The sequence below is a fragment of the Sander lucioperca genome, chromosome 16 (assembly GCF_008315115.2).
Source record: "Sander lucioperca isolate FBNREF2018 chromosome 16, SLUC_FBN_1.2, whole genome shotgun sequence".
Lineage (NCBI taxonomy): Eukaryota > Metazoa > Chordata > Actinopteri > Perciformes > Percidae > Sander > Sander lucioperca.
Genome location: NC_050188.1, coordinates 7,953,762 through 7,977,206, shown reverse-complemented (window position 1 = coordinate 7,977,206; position 23,445 = coordinate 7,953,762). Strand labels below are relative to the sequence as shown.

General features: G+C 41.8%; 1 protein-coding gene across 3 annotated transcripts in view; it reads right to left on the bottom strand.

Moving 5' to 3' along the window:
• Positions 1–12,749, bottom strand: part of gabbr1b (gamma-aminobutyric acid (GABA) B receptor, 1b) — a 275,139-nt gene extending 262,390 nt beyond the window's left edge. For 2 of the 3 annotated variants that reach the window (XM_031278814.2, XM_031278815.2), the window contains exon 1: positions 12,518–12,748. In XM_031278814.2, the coding sequence (XP_031134674.2) occupies positions 12,518–12,521 (4 nt within the window). In that variant the 5' untranslated portion in view covers positions 12,522–12,748. Of the gene's footprint in view, positions 1–12,517 lie in introns of all 3 variants that reach the window. The other variant, XM_035992923.1, reaches the window with a different exon arrangement.
• Between the last annotated feature and the right edge of the window lie 10,696 nt (positions 12,750–23,445).

Genomic DNA, 23,445 nt, shown 5'->3' with positions numbered 1-23,445 from the left:
CATATCACCTTTTATCTTGTTATGGCAAGCATGAGCAAACAGTTGCTTATTAACACATCCAGCCGTTACAGAGTGACATCATCATTCATTCATCATGTGTGTATATTCACTCTCTTAGCTCTGTTTTTTACGGAAGCGCATAGCATTCACAAAAGAAAAAAGAATTAGACAAATTATCTCATGATTACAAGAAACAATCTCATAATTACGAGAAAAAAATCTTGTGATTATGACAAAAGTTAAGGTCTTAACTAATTAATTAACTTAATTCTCAATCGTTGCTAATCTAAACTACAGGATAAGACAGTGAGCAATGCAGATCACATTTAATCTTTTTATTGCCTTGTTACTTAATGTAAATTACATTAATATTAGTAATTAGTAATATTAGTATGTCAATACTGTACAGGCAAGCCCAGTCTGACATGCTGGAAGATGTTCTTCCTGCAGGAACAGTTCCCATATAAGGAAATATAAGCAGATTAAATATAGGCCTAATTGATAACTACACCTAACTGGTGGCACTTTGTGTTACGGTACCAAGACCTAATAAGCTGTACTTGGTATCACAAGAAATAATGTGGTCTTTATTAGACAGTACACAAATACAGTTATAGACACACCTAAATTATGCTGTAATTAGAAACTGCATATATTGCTGTATTAAATCCAAACTTAGACACGATTATACCAAATTTTACTCGTAAAAGAAACCAAACGTTGATTCTAATTCACAATTGGACACCATTTTTACAAGATCATAGTCTATGAAATCAAAAACAATGCCATACCAAATCAAAAATATGCTAGGAGGTTATTATACCCTTACTACCAAATGATGCTTTTATTAGACACCACATTTAAAGCTTTAGTGCGTAACTTTTTGATATTAATGAACGTCCGTTACATTCAAGCCATCGCCAAATGAGTTGCTACAAAGCTAATTAAGACTATCAGCTCCACACAACTCTCTCTGTATTTCTCAGTATGACTATGTTCAGAAGATTGCGTTGTCCGGCGACTTTCGCTCGTAGAAACTCAAGTGAAGATAATTATCTCTTCTGAAGAGTCTATCATGTTTTTTTAATCCTCCGTGTCCTCCTTGACTACTAGCAACTAACTAACCTACCCCCGCCGCCCTTAAAGAATGACAAAATTATATAATTATGCTACATATTCCACAAAAAATGGATGCGCAAGATAGAGCTGTTCACACATACAGGCAATTCGCTTTTCGTTCCACGCCTTAAAAGTTTAATTCATTTTAACTAGTGCTGTCAAACGATTTAAATATTTGATCGCGATTAATCGCATTAATGACATAGTTAACTCGCAATTAATCGCAATTAATCGCACATTTTTCTCTATTCTAAATGTCCCCCTAAATGTCTTTTTGTCCTATTATTTTTTCTCATTTTAATGCTCTTATCAACATGATACAACGATACTTTTAAAACTGTGCCTGAACTGAAAGATATATATATATATATTTAAAAAACGAGCACCTTGTTCAATTGTATTTGTCTGTTCTGTATGTTCAAAAATATAAAACAATAAAAAATTGATCTAAAAAAAAAAAGGAGCACAAAACGGTGAAAACAACCACTGGATGGGAAAAGGGTATTTTACAACAACTTTGAAGAGACCCGGTGCTAATATGGCACGTATTAGCACCCCCCCCAAATAAAAACTCTTCGGATCTACACGATTCACATGGATGACATTTTCTCATTCAAAACGGCGATTTTCGCTGAAAAGCGATTAGTTTGCAGGTATGTACTACTCTTTGGCCGGCTCGCAAGCCCAAACAAGTGTGTCTGTTGTTTTGTTTCTGGTCTAGCTAGATCCCGTGTGGTGTTGTAGTTTTTCTAACGTTACTAGTTGTTGCAACAGCATGTGAAAAAAACTACAAAGTTTGCTAGGCCAAAAAGAACGTTAATCTCGCGATAAAAAAATTGACAGCGTTAAAATGGGTTTGCGTTAACGCCGTTAATAACGCGTTTAACTGACAGCACTAATTTTAACTTTACGGGCTGGCTACATTGCACGCATAAAGTATGCAGAGCGGACCATCCAACAATACGCTTTCACTTTAATAAATAAAACTGGCTACACCGGGCAGAGAGTAGCGCGTAGTGGTGCGTATGCTCCGCGGAGATCTCCTCTACAAGCGTAAACATAGGACAGTCTTCTATTTATATTTTTTACACAAGGTGTGTTCTACACAGAAATGGATCAAGTGTCATTATTTCTTTTAAATTAAACTACCGATATACAGGAAACAACTTAATGACTGTGAATGAGGGTAATGGCAGTTTCATTTTGAGAGATTCTGTTTTTATTTCTTGTTTTCCTCACCTGCGTCCTCTGATAACGGCTGACAGTAGATTGATGTTTCACAGCACTGCGTCAGCTCCAAAAACTGAAGAAACAACAACAATCCCAAAGCAAAAGCTCTCTGTCTCGCCGCGGGCCGCATACATTACACATTATACATACATTATACATTCAATGTAACCAAGTTACTAAGTGTCACTAAATAGTTTTTGGGGGAAGAGTCACCACCCCCCCTGGAAAAAATCCTAGGGGAAACACTGAATGAGATGCAATTTGTGAGCATTGGAGGTGTTGGTAGTTTTTTTTTTTACTTTGGACAGAGCCAGGCTAGCTTTGTCCCTGTGTGTCCAGTTTAAGCTTGGCTAACCTAGTCCTGAATCCAGGTCTTTTAGCTTTAGAACCCCACTTTTACCAACACAATACTGCAGTAGGCATCATGGTCATGTCTGGCTGACATTGAAACATTGACAACCACTGATGATAGCGGTCACATAATAGAGGCTGCTTCAGCCTGTAGAAGATAATGAGCCTACTTGATACAGATGAGCTATAATTAACGACAGAATGAATAGAATGAAGATGGACAAGTGGCTAACATGGGGGAATTATTTCTTCAATACTACGTGATGAGCCAGCTCTATTCAAGCTAATGGAGGGTTAGAGCCTGTCCCAGCATGCAATGGGATACCCTGGTCCCCACACATCGGAGGGCTGACCCCCATATACACACACCTCGCACATGTCAGTCTGCTGTCTATCAAGTCAGCCAGATTTATATTGATATACAGTACATATGAATATATATTATATATCAGTATATATATTTTGGCATCCCCAAATCTAAATGACTGGATGTGAACACCACCCTCCTTCTGATACATCTGATACTGATCATTATAACACATTTGTGAACACAGTTGTGAACAGAGGCTCAAATATCTTTGGCATTCATTTTTCTCTTTCTCCCTATTATGCTTTTTTTTTTATTTTGCCTGTGTGTTATATTTTTGTGTATGTAATAGATGTATAAAGTACAAAAAAACACACACAATTTCACTCCAAATGGAGCTTTCTCTTCCAAAGACAGCACTTTTTCTCTATTATGTCTATTATCTATTGAACTAGAGCAATAAATCGAGTCATTCATGGACTGATGTTATCTGTCAAAGATATATTTGATATATAATTTAAAACTGTGTAACTGTTGCATAGTTTTTTCGTCAGAGAGCACTGACGACGTTTCTTTTTACACCAGCAAAATGTCCAGCTGAGGACAATGCACATTAATCAACATGCAAACTCCACACAGAAAGGCCGTGCCTGGACCAGGGTTAGAACTATGCAGTGCCTACTTGCTGTGAGGCAGCAGTGCTAACTTTAAAAAATTAACTGAAGGGAAATGTTTGTATGTTATGTGCTAATGTAAAAAAAATCATTCATCAGGCATCATCAGTCATCGGATTTTTAAACTTTCAAATATCCATATCCTCCCAAAAAGACAGACCATACATGCACACACATCCCCACACACACACACACACACAGATATCACTGATATCAGTTGACTTTCAGTGTCAATTCAGAATTAAAGCAGTTTCTGACAGTGGTGGATGAAAATAGAAGTTTATCTAAATGAATGACTGGAATGCAGCACACTGCTCTTGTTCAGCATCACAATATATTGATCTTACTAATGTTTCGGTCCCTCTGGACCTTTGTCAGTGTTTGGTTAAGATTCAAAAATAAAAACGACCTCAAAGCTCAGACATACAGCAATGCAGTTTCTGTGTGAGTGTATGAACACAATTAGGCTATTCTTTAACATTTAACATCTGTCCTGAGTGATCGGATCTCAAGTGGACAGCTCTAAGTGCGTGTGTTTTCACCTGTGTGTAGAATATGTCTCAAAATGTGATCAGATCTCACTTTCCCGCTCTATATGCAAATAAACACGTACATCATTTCTGTTTGTGTATAGGCTGGTTGTGTGTTATAATGTCAGTTGTTACTTTCACGTAAATCAAGTGAAACATGAAAAAGCGCTGCGCACAGTTTGTCTGTGTGCCGACCATAGACTGTAGCCTATATAAAGGGTGCCGACCATAGACTGTAGCCTATATAAACGGTGCCGATCATAGACTGTAGGCTATGTAAAAGGGTGCGGACCATAGACTGCAGCCTATATAAAGGGTGCGGACCATAGACTGTAACCTATGTAAAAGGGTGCCAACCATAGACTGTAGCCTATATAAAGGTTGCCGACCATAGACTGTAGCCTATGTAAAAGGATGCCGACCATATACTGTGGCCTATGTAAAAGGGTGCCGACCATAGACTGTAGCCTATGTAAAAGGGTGCCGACCATAGACTGTAGCCTATGTAAAAGGGTGCCGACCATATACTGTGGCCTATGTAAAAGGGTGCCAACCATAGACTGTGGCCTATGTAAAAGGGTGCCGACCATAGACTGTAGCCTATGTAAAAGGGTGCCAACCATAGACTGTAGCCTATATAAAGGGTGCGGACCATAGACTTTAACCTATTTAAAAGGGTGCCGACCATAGACTGTAGCCTATGTAAAAGGGTGCTGACCATAGACTGTAACCTATTTAAAAGGTTGCCGACCATAGACTGTGCAGGAGAGACAGACATTTTTAAAAGTCTCAGTGTGTTCAGCTCTCAGTACGTTTGTAGCTTCTAACTGAATTTCTGTGGTTTGAAGTTTAGTTTATATTATTAACTGCTTTATTTTACGTTTCATGTTAGCTTAGGATTCGCGTTACGTTACTGCTGATAAAGCCCCAACATTTCCTGATTTTGCTGCTTCATAATAAAAGCATTCAAATACCAACATAACGGGGGACTTGGAAATGAAACCGTTTCACAGCCGGTCATTTCACCGTCAACTCCAGAAAGCGCTGTAGCTCTGGTAATGCAAGAAAAACACAGACACACTACTACCAGAATATGATAATAACATCCAAAACACATGATTCACTCTCAGTGGTTTCTGTGACATGAGAAATACTTTGAATGATTGGCTAGCTTATGTATTTCAGCTCACAGTTGAGTAGTTAATTAATGTGAACACAGGACACATTCCCGTTATTAGAACCACCTCCAGATGTAGTTTTTGCTGACCGATCTCAATGCGTCCTGAGAGTTTTCACCTGTACTTAGAGCTGTCCACTTGTGATCCGATCACTCAGAACTATCCAGAAGACATGACAGTGAAGATGACAAGAGTGGGAAAATGTCCAGTGTAATCTCCATACAGGACTCACACTGTTATAGCTCTGAGTCTTCAGTGGAAAGAAAGATGAGAACTGACTGAGTCAAACTCAGAATCAAATGAAAACCTTGTTTACATTTTGAATATGTGTGCATAACAGAAGGTTGTCATGAAGATTTGATTTCACATTGACAATGTTTCACTAAAGTTTAAAAGCTGTGTGATTGTTTAAGTCAAAGAGTATTAATAAACTATGAATCATTGTTTAGTAATGCTTATTCAGCACTCTTACTCTCACTTATGTATTTATCAAGTGTTAGTTAAGGTGCATATGTTCTCAACTTTACAATAAGATACCAGAGCATTAATACCAGTTTAGTTATGGTTTAGTAATGCTTATTCAGTATTATTATACATTAATCAAGTGACCAGTTATAGTTAAGTAATGATTATATAGCATGGGCAATTATTTATATAAGTTGGGCTTTAAGTTAATGTCTACATAAAGACAAAGGAACAAGCAAACCTCTGCATGGAGACAATGGAGTCTTTTTACTGATCTCACCCTCAACCAAAAGTAAGTCATATGTTGGAGGATGGACAAATATAGTGGACAAAAGTATGTGGACAACCATAACCCATAAGTAAACAATAAAAAAAGTTTTCTCAGAATGAGATGCTGTGAACCTTAAGACATACATGCTATCAAACATCTTTATCAACCACCTAGTAATATTAGGAAATACCTTAACATCAACTAATGGTTAACTTAGACACTTTAGTTAGCTGTTATTTCCAGTTTAGGCTTTTTAGTACATTACCTAATGTTAAAATATACACCTTAGTTAACTGTGATTAATAGTTAGTCAAGGCTTGTTACTGCATTAACTAATGGTAAAATAGACACCTTAGTTAACTGTTATAAACAGTTAGTCAAGGCTTGTTACTGCATTAACTAATGGTAAAATAGACACATTATTTAACTGTTACTAACAGTTTGTCCAGGTTTTTTTTCTATATTAACTAATAGTAATATAGACACCTCAGTTAACTGTGATTAACAGTTAGTCAAGGCTTCTTACTGCATTAACTAATGGTAAAATAGACACCTTAGTTAACTGTGATTAACAGTTAGTCAAGGCTTCTTACTGCATTTACTAATGGTAAATAATGCATCAATTAATACCTTATGAGCATTGAGCATTGTTAATAAATGTTTATTACACAACTTATTAAACTGTTAATAACGGTTACTTAATGCTTATTAATGCATTAACTAATGCTAATTAATGTATCCTTCTTATAAAGTGTTACCGAAATAGCAGACGAACAATGTATAACATTTCTGAGATCTGCGCGACCTAGATTAAGAAGACTAGCTGATCTCAGGTCAGTGGTGTATGTAAATTTTGGGGCGTGACAAAGGTAGAGACTAGAGCCAAATAAGGTACAGCCACAGAGTTGATGTCAACTATGAGCTTTGTTGAGATTCGCTCGTTTTCAGAGCAATTTCAAATTGTGAGATTTGCATAGGAAAGGGATGTCAATGGGACTTTGAGGTACTATGTATGCCTATTTTACCCACCGAACTGTCGTAATTCAATTATGACAAGGTAAACTCAGTTTTGCATTCTATCACCCCTTTAAGCGGAGCGAGTACTGACTCGAAGACGGAGAAACAAAGTGTCTCCCCTGTGCTTTCTGACCATGGTGTTAAAGCTTTAGCAAGAAAAGGTAACCGTCTGCTTGATTTCATGTTGTTCACGGAGAATTAGAACCAGGAAATATGACGCTACCAAGCCAATGCTGAGCGGACTAATCACATTTGTTGCAGTATGGTCGCCGCGGCGTGTAGTTACATGTCTGGGGAGGTGCACGTTAGACTACGTACCTCCCTACATCGTAGATTCAAAGCAGAACCATAAATCAGACTTAACACTGTGTTAAAGACAGAGAAGCACATCCAGTTGATAGCCGAGTCCAGACCCCCTGTATGAGCCCAAATCCCTACACAGACTCAATCTATCATCCAGCACAGAAATAATCAGGCAGCTTGTTAGTTTGGTGGAGAAGTGCTGTAACGGTGTTTGATTTCTATTGCCGAGACCTTTCTGGAGGCCTCCCATAACCACACAGTGTCAGATTGGATCCCAGCGAAATCCATGTGTCCTTGGGCAAGACATGGACACCCCCTACCTGTTCTCTCACAAGTCTCTGTGACAGAGAGAGCCCAATGTCTCCACAGGAAATGGAAATGAAAGGGAAATATATGCAAACTAAAAATGTTCCACCAACACACACACACACACACACACACACACACACACACACACACACACACACACACACACACACACACAGCTTGACACCCTATTTTAGCTTGAACAAATCCCCTACAGAAATTGAAAAATGAATTTAGACCAAAACCACTGTACTAATATTTCCCTGCAACCTTCATAAACAGAATATTGAATAATCGTTTTTGATTGTTCAATGGTCTTAAAAAGTCAGATGATGAGCCACAGAAAGACTTTTTTAAAGTCATATTTTCAGGCCCCTTTAACATAGATGTATTTTTAGAATTTCACTCAGACATCCTGAAATAGATATTTTCAGCAGCTTGTGTCTGTAACATGCTAATGCGACTAGCATCACAACATCTACAAACTTTATAAAATTGATACAGTGTTAAAAATGCACACACGTGTATTTACAGTGTAGATGGCAGGCTGTGGGAGGATTTCAGACTGGTGTGTGTGTGTGTGTGTGTGTGTGTGTGTGTGTGTGTGTGTGTGTGTGTGTGTGTGTGTGTGTGTGTGTGTGTGTGTGTGTGTGTGTGCGTGCGTGCGTGCGTGTGTGTTATGGAGGTATGTTTCTTTTGCGGCTTTACATGTTTCTTTTGTCTATTTCTATGATATGTAGCCTTATCAGGGGAAAATAGGGTGGGTCCCCTGGATACATTGGTAGTGAGTTTACTGCATCCTTTGAGATTTGAACGCTTAGGACTCATACCTAGCAACATCACTGCTGTAGCTACTATTTGCAGGTTCAAATGGGATGTCAGCTTTGCATATAACAGAACAAGTATATGATTTAAGCACAGTGTCAGGTATTTGATTTCCCCCCCCTCCCCCCCCAATCTCCCTCTCTCTCCCCCCTGTCTGGGGATGTACCTGGGTATCAATACTCCTGCCAGTATTAAGCGACTAATTCTAGTTTGGTTATATGTGATAGCAAACTTTACAATTGTGTAAAGGAATATTAATGATAATAAAAATGCAAAGGAAATAAAAATCCCTTACAAAAATGACTCCATATGTCACTGTAGTATATACAGTTTCTTTTTTTTTTTTTTTTTTTCAAGCTGCTAGTTGTTCTTGAACGTGATGCTCTAATATCTGATAGTATCTGATAGTGGATCAATGGATAAGTGCCTGACATCCGGCACTTGGCTCACACGCCGGATGTCCTTCCCCTTCTTCTCTCTGTGTTGCCATCCTCAAACTCTGTTTGCTTCAGGAAACGACATCAGACTTCGAGCTAGCAAGCTAGACGCTGAAAATGTCAAGTTTTGAAGAAAGTTTGCATCGTGCAACAAGGCCGGCCGGCTTGGTTCTTTTAGGGAATGATTGTAAAGATTTACAAAGAATATGTTTACGCCATTTCCTCTCTAACTGGGACATTGCGGGGTGCAAATGTTCCACCAAAACAAGTTCCTTCCTGAGACTACTTAGCAGAGCCACCGTCGCTGCGTCCGGAGCTTAGCGCCACCCAAGACGATTGTGATTGGTTTAAAGAAATGCAACCAACCCAGAGTGTTTTTCTCCAATCCCAGAATGCATCTGTGGTGTAGCCAGACCTTACTCCACAGCGCTGTGGCGAACAATCTGCTAATGCTAACAATTAACAGAACGCTAGTAACAAGTGTAAAACAGCTACTCAACTTGCATGGGCATGGAAAAAGAATCAGAATACTTTATTGATCCCCTCAGGGAAATTGTTAAGTTGCAGTAGCTCACAGTTCAATTTAAGGTGAACAAAAAAACGTATCCCTGTGGGATAAATGTAAGCGTGATTAAATGGTAACATATTATGCTGAAGAAGACTGGTTTTAAATAAGAAATAAGAAAACTGCATTGAAAGTAAAAGTTCTTTTTTGGTCAAATGAAAAGGGCAACAGGTATTAGGACTCAACAATATGAGGTAAATCTGCCATGTGTGATAATACTGCAATGAAAATGTGACGTACCATAAATGAATCAATATTAAAGTGTGCATATTAGCTATACATTTCCTATGTCATACTGGTTGTCTCTAAATTCAGAACCGGATTAAAATTGAATATTGTAAATATAACTAAATGTTGTTTGTAATAGCAAAGTCACTATACACAGGGTGCGATTTCCCCCTTCTCCAGATCCAGGAATTTGCCAAAAAAGTTGAACATCAACAACTTCTCAGTCCCTCCCCCCTTTCAGCTAAAGCCCAAAACGGTCTCCTAAGCCCCTCCCCCCACAAGGGAGAATGAATGTGTGTGCATGAGCAGTGATTGACACGCAGTTAGACACCCCCCCTGGCCCTAATTGGTGCATCTGAACAGGGAGCTGTGGATTTTTGCAAATTGCACTACAGGCTGTAGGTGGTGCCAGAGGAGCCAGATTTTTTTTAAATTACCTGTTTCATGTAGTTCTAATGGAACATAGGGTCAGTTTCAGCAAATATGACAGAGAGTTAGTTTTATAAGTCTTACCTACTGCACCTTTAAGATAATTCTAACAGATTTCTGTAGTTCAAACAACTCGGAATTGTAGTTGAGAACGTCAGTTATAACGGCCCACGTATTTAAAAAAAGGGTTTAAATCGGGCTCGGGCTCATAATTATAGTTAATGTGTCGGGCCGGGCTTGGACGCAATGTGCACAAGCTTGATTTTTTGGGCCCGATCTAAGCTCTACTTCTGACCTGTTCAGGTGCGTCTGTTTAACCATAAATTGACCTCAAACTTTATCGCAATTCATTATTTATTCGGCAAATAACGTTTCCATCAGCGTTTACCGCATAAGCCGTATATCGATCAAGAGGAAAATCCGGTGAGACAGAACACATAAACTTTGAGTCGATATCCATGAAATTCAATTGAATTTTACTGTTTCCAAAAGCCATTTTTCATTTGATATCACTTAATTCGCATAAAAACGTGTGGATGGAAACATAGCTACTGTCTCAACCCCAGCCTCTCTGATCTGCTGTCCATCAATCAGGACTTTTTTTACTGAGTTGTATAGCATCAAATAACTAATAAAGACCTAGTCTTGATCAATGGATAATCTCCGGGATGTCCCTCAAAACAAACTTCGAGCTGAAATTGGCAATTTTTTAAGAAAATTTGGTTCCTTTACAAAGAATATGTTTAGGGAATTTCCTCTCTAACTGGGACGTTTTGGGACCGATTGGTGGGATTGCTGTGGACCAAGTACACACGGAGATACACTGGTAAGAGCCAATGAAGTTTAACCATGTATCAGCTAATTTAAATAGCTCACGTTACTGTATTGTGTCAACAGATAACTTAATATTGTATGTGCCGTTTTATTTTGCGGGGTGCAAATGTTCCACCAAAACAAGTTCCTTCCTGAGACTATTTAGCAGAGCCACTGTCGCTGCGTCCAGAGCTTAGCGCCGCCCAAGACCATTGTGACTGGTTTAAAGAAATGCAAACAACCCAGAGCGTTTTTCTCCAATCCCAGAATGTATAAGTGGTGCAGCCAGACCTTATGCCACAGAGCTGTGGAGATAGAGCTGGCAAGGCGAGCGAGATGTGAACTAACCACAGACAGTTGCCTCCTTCATGGACTCACGGTGGTGCGTCGCTGCAGTTCATGGTGGTGCGCAGAATTATTATAGGGGAAACACAATGGATATGGATATTATATCACAGATACTGTCAGTACTGTAGAAGTGGAATATCTGTTAATAACATCAGTAAAATGATAATCAGTCTTCTAAAAGGTAATATCAATCTATACTGCTAACAGTGAATCATTAGGTTACCCTGGAAGTCAAACTGTCACACTATGTGATTGTAATATAATTTCCCCTTGTGAGATCAATAAAGTATGTCTTCTTCTTCTTTAGCTGACTGGTTGTCTATCACTGCCAAATTGTAATTTCCCACCCTGACCGAATGATACCTTGGCAGTCATTGCTTTACTTCATCCGTACAAGCTGTTGGCATCAGAGCCTTTAGCTGCAGACCACCAGCCTGTGTGTGTGTGTGTGTGTGTGTGTGTGTGTGTGTGTGTGTGTGTGTGTGTGTGTGTGTGTGTGTGTGTGTGTGTGCTGATGAGAGATAGATCAATGGACCACAGCATCACTGTGAAGAGAGCAACCGCGGTGTCTAGGCTACACCTACTGTACTGTGGAGACACACACACACACACACACACACACACACATATACACACACACACACACACACACACACTGAGAGTGCCGCGTGCGTGACAGCGCGTCGAAGTCTCTTTATACAGTCTATGGTCGGAGTTCGCGTGCGCGGTTGATGAGAGCGCACGTGCAAGCGCAGAATTATGCCCACGAGCAATTGCTACAAGGCAAAGACTACCTTGCTAGCCAGTGTGATACGTTAAAATAAATAAATCCCATCAACAGCATTATGGAAGCATTATGGAAGCATTATGGAAGCATGGAAACATGGCAGCCTGGAAAAGTCCTATATGATTAGTAAACAGTGTAGCATTACATTCAAACTATAACTGTCTGAAATCAACTGTGAATTAATAATGCTCACGTGTGCAGTTGTTGTGTTTTTGAAGCCCGTATGGTGCCACAATACCGTTGTCAAGTCAGTAACGTTACATTTCAACTACAGCACTGAAACCAAAGTTGATCATGTCATACATGAAGCCCACTGGATTAGAGTCCTACTCACACATAGTAGACGTCAGCTGGATGAGCAGGTTCCCATCGACTGCTGCTAGTAGCCTTGGATCAGAAGAAGCGCCAGTGTGTGTCTGCAGCAGCAGCTGGAAGTGCTTTCTGTCCACAGTTAGTCCAGAGAGCGTTCAGCGGAGCCCATGACACGTCTGTTCCATGGCCCCACATTAGGCTACATCCTGCTGCTGCTGAGAGAAAAGCACGGCACTGTGTGTGTATACACACACACACACACACACACACACACACACACACACACACACACACACACACACACACACTGACGGCGTTTCATGGTGGAGCTCCCTCCCACTTTGCTTTCACCCCACGCCCTCACTCTCTAGTGACGTCACTGAGAGATGCAGCCTTAGATGCTGCATTCACTATGCTTTATTTTAACTCAATCAATCAATTTATTCATTTATTTGTCATGTGAAGTCATATCTAAATAAAATGTCAGGGAAATGTAATCTGTCAGTTCACTTTAATGTATGCAAAAAAAAACTGTTGTTAGACATCGCAACGAGGAGCGAGCTGGCCGCAGAGCGGAGTAGGATGGGTTGCCCAGAGTCTACGACAAAGTTAAGCCTCTAATCCTTAACTCCAGTCTGGCAGTTTAGCGTTAGCTTCTGCAGTTTTCAAATGCACGTGCATTGCAAACCAATTCTTATCTTACCATTTTGTCAGTAACCCTTATTAGTCAATACAAATAAAACCATAAAAGCTATTCTGGTGCTCCAAAAAATAAATTCTGCCTTGTGCTAGTACAAAAAATCCAACCCGTTATCACTCCCAACTCGTAAAATACGGACGCTTGGGCAGTGGCTGTCAGTGTCAGATACAACACAAAAAGCACCCTTCAGCGCGTGTATGGAACGCACCGGGTAGAGCAGAAGCTACGCAGCGCTTGAAGATGACGTAGTATTAAGAGAGACAACGGTAGAGAGTAGTATGAAAGCCTGAAATTCTGTGTAGGGAGGCTGGTTGGGTCAAACAACACAAGACTTTTACCCAGGAGCCCGGGATTTTTGTGCCGTGTGTCACGGAGACGTAGCTTTTATAAGCCCACTCACCATCTTTTCCTAAACCTAACTGCGTCAAAAGTGACACCAATAGTCCCGACCCAGCCCGTTTAGATTTGACGCTAAAGGAGACTTTTAGCGTCAATAACAAAGGCACCTGACCAAGCGTCCATATTTTACGCGATGGGAGTGAGAATGTGTTGCAACATCTGTCTGAGTACAGAGTTCTCCTGTCTGGAGATGATCAGTATCCAGTTCTAACCTGCTGCAGCCAGTAAGGGAGGGCTTGAGACTCCCAGTGCAGACCGGTAGACCTGTGTGAGCTCTCCAGACACTTCACAGCATCACAGCCTCTGTCTCCTGCTCATCTCCTGCTTCATCATGCGTCGGAGGACTCCACACTCACACTAACAGATTTGGATGAACTGCCTCGTTCATAAACGTGCAATGGGACATGGAACAGGTGCAGGTGCACTCAGGCCTGACTCAAACAATGCATGTTAATACTGGCTTTTATTAGGAATTGGATATTGACCACAGAAATGTTGCTGATATATGACAGAGGTTCATCCCTTATTAATGGGAAAGTCTGCAGTGAAACCTGCCTCACCATGATCCGTAAAGTCTCTCAGAGCCAGCCCTGTGGAATAAGGTTTGGCTCCACCACAGATGCTTTCTGGGTTAAGAGAAAAAAACACTCTGGGTTGTTTGCATCTCTTTAAACCAATCCTGATCGTCTTGGCTCTGCCTAATAGTCACAGGTAGGAACTTGTTTTGGTGGAACATTTTCACCACGCAAAAGAAAACGCCACATACAATATTAAATGAAGTTAACTGTTGACATAATACAGTAACGTGAGCTATTTAAATTAGCTGATATATGGTTAAACCTCATTAGCTCTTACCAGTATATCTCCGTGTGTACTTCATCCACAGCAATCCCACCAATTGGTCCCAAAACGTCAGCTTGGACAGATAGTCTAGATTTACCCTGCAGAGATCTGAGGAGCAATTAACAATAGCCCTCATAAATCCACCGGAGTTTAGAACGCCAACACATAGAAAGAGGAAGGTTAGGGACATCCGGCTGAAAAGAGGAACATCAGGCGGTATTTCCGGCAGCAACAGAACAATCCCGGAAGTGGAACATTGTGGATATAGACTAGTTGGAGTGTAATCACTGAAAGCAGTTCAAGTTCAAGTCTCAGCAGTTGAATTGTCATTTTATAAGTAAGAGATGAAAGCAGTTGAAATGTGAGTGGAAGAGTAAACAATGAATCCATTCTGAGTGTCAGTTGATATGTAAGAGTAAAAGTACCTAGCCTGGGTAATTCCTGACGATCTTCCGGCAAATTTGAGATTTGCTCTGCAAGTCAGTCTGGCGAAGAGCCCATTCAAACCCATTTCCAAATGTCCCCGAAATCGAGGCACCAATCACAACCGTTGAGGCGGGCTTTACACCAATCACAACCGTTGAGGCAGGCTTTACGCGACGACGATAGCTCAGCGACGACGAGCAGCTTTTTGTTTACATTCAACATGACGGCTACCGAAGCACAGCGTCACCCGGATCATTGGTCTGATTGGTTGGACTATCCAATGCGCCCAGAGGCATTTGAGCGGGTCTGGTGTCAACCAGGCTAAAAAGTACCGGTAGTTTAGTTTAATTTAGTTGAAGTGGAAGTGCTGAAGATAGTTACCGTGTGCAGTGTAAGCAGTTGGTTTAAAAGCTCTGATAGCTGAAAATGTTGAGCCCAAAGTTTAAAATGGGCAAAAGAAATTGTTAAATATTTTATATTATTATATTATATTTATTATTATTATATATTATATAGTATAGTTTGACAGACACGTACTGACAAACAACTTTCCACCCTCCTAGTCCAGCTGCTGTGTCTCTTTCCTCAGCATGTTTCACCATCTCGCCTGTTCTCCATTTTCTTGCTGCAATTATTAACAGATTATAAATGGATCAGCTTCATTCATCGCACTGATAAAAGTTGCTTTTGCGCCTTGTTGAAGTGGGAAATGATTGAGGGGCTGAGCTTGACAGAGGACATTGTGGCTGGTGTCCGTCTTCAGAGCTGTCATCTGTCTCCTTCCCTGTGTCCCATCACTTCCTTTTATGACTCCCCCCGTCCTCCATCATGTGTCACCTTCACCCACTACAGATCTTAAATTACAGTCTGTGGCCAATTCTTCCCGTCTTGACTTGCCCCCAATCTATCCCTCTTCAACTCGTTTATTATCACAATGAATTATCACATTCTCCATCCCCTTTCCCTCCTCAGCTCTCCAGCTCATCTCTCCATCTCTCTCTGGGCTGTCTGGGTGTATTTATATCACTGCTGAATAATTTAAGCTCAAAAGAAGATCATTGTTTGTTATCTATTTTCTGACCATTCAACTCTCCCCTGTGCACAAAACTCCACTGATATAGTGGCTATGCAGTTCAATTACAACTCTCTCAGGAGCCACTTCTGAGTCCTCTCCACAACTTTTATCTGGGATGTGTAATGGGACATTTGTAGCTGGAGAAGACTCATCTCAGTTAGAAATAGTGTCACATTTTGGGCAATATGCTTATTCATTTATTTTCTTCCTGCTTTCAGTTTTTTTCAGTTTTTCTGCTAAGCTAGACTAACGGCAATGCTAAACTTAGCTACATTTTTTATTTTTTTTCCCCCCTTCATTACCGAAGCACCAGGCGTGTAGCCAGTAATGGGCCTGGCCTGCACTGGCCCACCCAGCCAAGTTTGATCAGAATACATTTTTATTTTTAATATTCAAATGTAATTAAGGAAAAAAAGAATATAAACTTAATTTATTGTTGACTTGTGTTGTGGTATTGAAAATAAAAGTTGGCATTGAAACAACAAATATTGGCACTGAAAAATGTTGAACTGAACTATAAAACACAAACATCATCATCATCATCCTGTCAGGATTTTTACAATGTCACTGGTTTTCAGTTTCAACTTTCTGTCACCGTTTTGGCGTAGAGAGGAGGGGCTTGAGGGGAGGGACAAAGAGGGCGCGGTTTACAGATAATTTGCATACTGGCGAGAGACCGCACCTCCACAGGAATCCTCACAGATGTGTTATTACTAGGACTGTCAAACGATACATTTTTTTAATCGTGATTAATCGCTGAATTTCTGTAGTTAATCACGATTAATCGCATGTTTTATCACATGATTAAAATTCTATTATTTTGCATTTCAGAACTGTTTTTAAGTACATATTAACAATGGAAAGCAATTCTTACCAGTGTATCTTGACTGGGAATCAAATTAATGCAAAGAAAGTGACTTTATGAACTTGACTTTAAGATTTGTATTTGTTTATTATTTATTTACTGTAAACAAAAGAAAAATGTGTGAATCTGTCATTATTGCACAATTCCTCCAAGTACCTAACTAAAAAACCCTATCCTTATCAGAGTCAATATAGTGTGCAGTACCTTCTAAATAATGTTGATTACTCACTGACGTCCAGTGATCACCGGTTAATGAGACAGCGTTTGCAGCACTTTGCAGCAGTTCCAGTTGGGCTGCTTTCTCCGTGTCGTACATGCTGTGTATGCGTGAAACTACTGTCCCCCTCGACGGCAATGTATAAGACAGGTCAGAACATGCCAACCGTAGTACGTGTTTAAGACCCGAGTCTTCTACGATGCTGAGAGGTCTGCCACCCATTTCGCAAGAGCTGTAGACATTTTTTTGGATTTGGTTTCATCAACAGGCCGGTGAGTAGCACTCTCCAAAATAGTGCTTTGCCTGAGCTCACTAGCATCAACCTGAGTTGGTAGCTCAAGCTTGACGCGCTTCGGTGATATTTTAATTTGGCTTTACACAATGTGCATGTGGCTTTCGACATGTCTAATGAGCTGTCCAGGAGTTTTGGAAAATAAAAAGCGCCATTCAGAATTGTGTTTTCTGCTGTCTTTCTCCATCATGCCTGCAGCCTGCAGCAGCAGGATGTGTTATGAGGAAGTATGGTAGCCTGTTAGGTACGACGCAAAGCCGAGTGAAGTGTAAAATAAATTAGTAAATGGCGGCATTAATGCGATTAAAAAAAATGAACGCGTTATGCTCGGCCCTTAATCGCATCGCGACCACACCAATGACTGCACCTCAGGAGACCCATCTGTTAAACTCCTGAAGTTCGCTGACTACACAATGGTCATCGGCCTCATCCAGGACGATGATGAGTCAGCCTACAGACAGGAGGTTGATCAGCTGGCTCTCTGGTGCGGTCAGAACAACCTTGAGCTTAACACGCTCAAAACTGTGGAGATGATCGTGGACTTCAGGAGCCCCACTCTTCCCCCCATCACTATACTCAACAGCCCTATGTCTGCTGTGGAATCCTTCAGGATTCTGGGATCCACCAGGACCTAAAGTGGGAACCCAACACTGACACCATCATCAAGAAGGCCCAGCAGAGGATGTACTTCCTGCGCCAGCTCAGGAAGCTCAACATGCCTAAGGAGCTGCTGATCCACTTCTACACAGCCATCATCCAGTCTGTTCTCTGCACATCCATCACTGTCTGGTTTGGATCTGCCACCAAAAAGGACAGGAGCAGACTACAACGGACAGGTAGGACTGCAGAAAAGATCATCGGTTCCAACCTGCCCTCCATTCATGACTTATACACTTCCAGAGTCAGGAAACAGGCAGGAACCATCACTGCAGACCCATCTCACCCCGGACACAACCTGTTCCAGCTTCTCCCCTCTGGTCAAAACCAACAGACTCAGGAATAGTTTCTTTCCACAAGCCATCACTCTGATGAACAGCTGACTTCAGCTCAATTCCTGTGCAATAACCCAGCAACACTGGCTCTAATCAGCACCTGTTAACTGGTTCCACTTATTATTTATTCAGAATCAGAATCAGAAAGGGCTTTATTGCCAAGTACGTTGCACATACGAGGAATTTGTCATTTGTTGTTGGAGCATGTCACACATTCAAATATAAGAAGGATAAAAAGAATATAAACAATATAAGTATAAACATATACACACAGTATGTATTAATTACGATAAAATAAATTTAAATAAATAGTAAAATAAGTTAAATAGTAGTAAAAAGGAACGCTACAGCAGAGTAGGTACAGTGGCATGAGGAGCCAGAGGTGTAGTTTGGAGAGAGTCAGGGTGGTTTCCGGGCCTTGTTTGGAAGGCTAGTGGCGGAGGGGAAAAAACTGTTTATGTGGCGTGAGGTTTTGGTCCTGATGGACCTCATCCTCCTGCCAGAGGGAAGTGGCTCAAAGAGCTTGTGTCTGGGGTGGGAGGGGTCAGCCACAATCTTTCCAGCACGCTTCAGAGTCCTGGTGGCGTATAGGTCCTGGAGCGGCGGCAGATTGCAGCCAATCACCTTCTCAGCTGACCGAATGACATGCTGCAGCCTGCCCTTGTCCTTGGCAGTGGCAGCAGCGTACCAGATGGTGATGGAGGATGTGAGGATGGACTCAATGATGGCTGTGTAGAAGTGCACCATCATTGTCTTTGGCAGGTTGAATTTCTTCAGCTGCCGCAGGAAGTACATCCTCTGTTGTGCTTTCTTGACGAGGGAGCTGATGTTCAGCTCCCACTTGAGGTCCTGGGAGATGGTAGTTCCCAGGAAGCGGAAAGACTCCACAGTGTCAATTGTGGAGCCACAGAGGGTGATGGGGGCAGGTGGGGCTGGGTTCTTTCTGAAGTCCACAACCATCTCCACTGTCTTTAGAGCGTTGAGCTCTAGATTGTTTTGGTTGCCTCCCTTGCTTGGTCAGCCTCCCACCTGTAGGCGGACTCATCTCCATCAGAGATGAGACCGATGAGGGAGGTGTCGTCCGCAAACTTCAGAAGCTTGACGGACTGGTGACTGGAGATGCAGCTGTTGGTGTACAGGGAGAAGACCAGAGGAGAGAGAACGCAGCCCTGGGGGGATCCGGTGCTGATGGTCTGTGAGTCGGAGACGTGTTTCCCCAGAACCCACCTGTCTATATTGTTTCTGTTTATAGTGTGTATATATTGTTTGTTTTTGTTGTTTGTTTTGTATGAGTAAGCACATTTTGAGCAATGTATAATCCAAAGCAAAATTCCTCGTATGTGTCCTCATACCTGGCAAATAAAGCTGATTCTGATTCTGATTCTGATTAACACGTTAATGCTGACAGCCCTAGTTATTACCCATATCTGGGTAAGTTCACCTGGAACCTAAGTCTGTTTATCTCTGCCATTTTTTCCCCGTATAGAAGCGAGCTGGTATAGTGTTAACTTTTAATGTAAGCTGTGCTGTTTTGGCAGAGGTTAGCACACATCAGCTAACTTGTGGCTAATTGTAGCTAAGTCTACCGCTGGGGATGTCAATCTGTCTTCTATAATCTAGTATTTATAGTAACAGTACTTCCTGTCCTTTAGGAGTCCTAAGGCCAGTGTTATTGCTAGCGCACAAAGCTTGACTCGCTTGCGTCTCTCATTTGCTCCGTCATAGATGTATTAAGAGAATGAGCTCCGCTCTCTCTACCTGGCTAACACTGGCACGGAACCTTAACGCCTCTCCCCCATAACTCTCCTCCAATCACAACTATACTGTAGCTGCTGACTGACAGGTTTCTAGGCAAATCATACACTCACTAACAGGCATAACATGTTCACTGACATCTCCTAAAACCAGCCTGCTTCTATGTGAAAAAAAATGGCAGAGATAAATAGGCTTACTTGAGATTTGGAGGTTCCAGGTGAACTTGTGGAAGCCATTGCAGATATGGGTAATAACACATCTGTGAGGATTCCTGTGGATGTGCGGAAACCGCATCCCTCCCCGCCAAAACGGTGACAGAAAGTTGAAACTGAAAACCAGTGACATTGTAAAAATCCTGACAGGGTAAAAAAAAACTGTCAATGAAAAAAGACATCAAGAAAAAATGTAGATCATCAGATCATAATGCAAAAAAATGTCAAATTGAAATAATATAATGGGATTGTGAGATTATAACTTTTTGATGTTTGTGTTTTATATTTCAGTTCAACATTTTTCAGCCGTGAAAGAGGCAAAGCAGCGGGTGTGGGAGAAGTTTGGAGAAGACATGGAGAAGGACTTTCGGTCGGCACCAAGGTGTTTCTGGAAAACCGTTCGCTACCTCAGGAGGGGGAAGCGGGGAACCATCCAAGCTGTGTACAGTAAGGATGGGACGCTGTTGACCTCAACTGAGGAGGTAATAGGGCGGTGGAAGGAGCACTTTGAGGAACTCCTGAATCTGACTAATACGCCCTCTATGTTAGAGGCAGACCTGAAGAATGATGGGGGATTGTTGTCAATTTCCCAGGCGGAAGTCACTGATGTAGTCAAACAACTTTTGGCCATCCAAAAGGGGGACCAGAGGGTGTCTACGGTAAAGTCTACTCCAAGGTGCTGGAAAGGAGGGTTCGGCCGATAGTCGAACCTCAGATTGAAGAGGGACAATGTGGATTCCATCCTGGTCGTGGAACAATGGACCAGATCTTCACTCTCGCAAGGATCCTGGAGGGAGCCTGTGAGTATGCCCAACCGGTCTACGTGTGTTTTGTGGATATGGAGAAGGCGTATGACCGGGTCCCCCGGGAGATACTGTGGGAGGTGTAGGAGTATGGGGTGAGGGGGTCCCTTCTCAGGGCCATCCAATCTCTGTACGACCAAAGTGAGAGCTGTGTCCGGGTTCTCGGCAGTAAGTCGGACTCGTTTCAGGTGAGGGTTGGCCTCCACCAGGGCTGTGCTTTGTCCCCAATCCTGTTTGTAATATTTATGGACAGGATATCGAGGCGTAGTCGGGGTGGAGAGGGGTTGCAGTTCGGTGGGCTGGGGATCTCATCACTGCTCTTTGCAGATGATGTGGTCCTGATGGATCATCGGCCTGTGACCTTCAGCACTCACTGGATCGGTTCGCAGCCGAGTGTGAAGCGCCTGGGATGAGGATCAGCACCTCTAAATCTGAGGCCATGGTTCTCAGCAGGAAACCGATGGAGTGCCTTCTTCAGGTAGGGAATGAGTCCTTACCCCAAGTGAAGGAGTTCAAATACCATGGGGTCTTGTTTGCGAGTGAGGGGACAATGGAGCGGGAGATTGGTTGGAGAATCGGCGCACCGGGTGCGGTATTACATTCAATTTATCGCATCGTTGTGACGAAAAGAGAGCTGAGCCAGAAGGCAAAGCTCTCGATCTACCGGTCAGTTTTCGTTCCTACCCTCACCTATGGTCATGAAGGCTGGGTCATGACCGAAAGAACGAGATCCAGGGTACAAGCGACCGAAATGGGTTTCCTCAGGAGAGTGGCTGGCGTCTCCCTTAGAGATAGGGTGAGAAGCTCAGTCATCCGTGAGGAGCTCGGAGTAGAGCCACTGCTCCGTTGCGTCGAACAGAGCCAGTTGAGGTGGTTCGGGCATCCGGTAAGGATGCCCCCTGGGTGCCTCCCTAGGGAGGTGTTCCAGGCACATCCAGCTGGGAGGAGGCCTCGGGGAGGGATTATATCTCCAACCTGGCCTGGGAACGCCTCGGGATCCCCCAGTCGGAGCTGGTTAATGTGGCTCGGGAAAGGGAAGTTTGGGGTCCCCTGCTGGAGCTGCTACCCCCGCGACCTGACACCGGATAAGCGGACGAAGATGGATGGATGGATTTTTCAGTGCCAATATTTGTTGTTTCAATGCCAATTTTTATTTTCAATACCACAGGTTACTGTCACTGTTCTAGCTCCATATAAAGGGTATCGTTTTTTTTTTTTTACCCGGACCCCATTTTTCAATGTTTTTGTGTCTAAGTGTCTGATGAGAGCAACAATCTTTGAAATTTGTCTAGTATTGAGAGAGAACTCTGTAAGCGACAGCCGTGAATCAGGCTGCAATGTAACCCTACAGTACAAATGTTCAGTGTCAGTTAGTGTCCACTAAAGGTTCTGCTTTTGCCGCTGACAGGCTCAGATTATTATTCTAAGTGTCTGACAACATTATGGAAAGGATCCCTACAGAGATAGATCTTTTTGTTAAAGAGTAAGATCCTTTTTGTTTAACATGAAACAGCCCCGAAATCACCATCACTAAACCCACCAGACTACATGTAAATAATCACTACTTTTAGCGTGTATAGAGCCAGCATATTTTCACATGTAAACCGGTAAACTATGTGTTTATTTCCACCAAAACTAGAGTTCAGACTGTTGGAAAAGTGGAAAGATTAACCAAAACGGCCTTTCATAGTTTTATTTTGTTTCTGTTGAATGTAATTTAATGAAAGTATATTTTACAATGCTAAAATTACTGTTTATTTACATGGAGTCTGGTGGCTTTAGTGATGTTTTTATGTTAAAAAGAAGGATCTTACTCTTTAACAGAAAGGTCGACCTCCTTAGAAATCCTTTCCATAATGTTGTCAGACACTTAGAATGTTAACTGAGCCTGTCAGTGGCAAAACAAGCACTTTTGTAGATGTAAATTGAAGGTGTGCAATTGCCCAATAACTTTGTAGATTGTAGCTTGTTTCGCTGACTGCCAACTGCAGTGATCTTGCTTAATACTGGACCAATTTCGCTTACTACCTAACTATTACTGACAGCCTATTTGCAAGAGAGAGGTTTAAAAAACATAGAGTAAGCCCCACTCTGTTTCACTGGATAAGTTTCAAGGCTACAGGGCCAACCAAACTGTAGGCCGGGGAAAGGTGGACTATTCATTTATTGAGAGGAATCGGGACCATCTAAAAGTAATCTTCAACATTGTGCTGTTTTGTGTCAAGCACGATATCCCCCTACGTGGGCAGGGAAAAATGCAAAGGAAACTTTTTCGAACTGTTCAAGTTCATGTGCAAATATGATCCACAGATCTAAAATCGGAGAATGAATGAATGTATTCATGCATCAGACCATGTGGTATCCACATGCC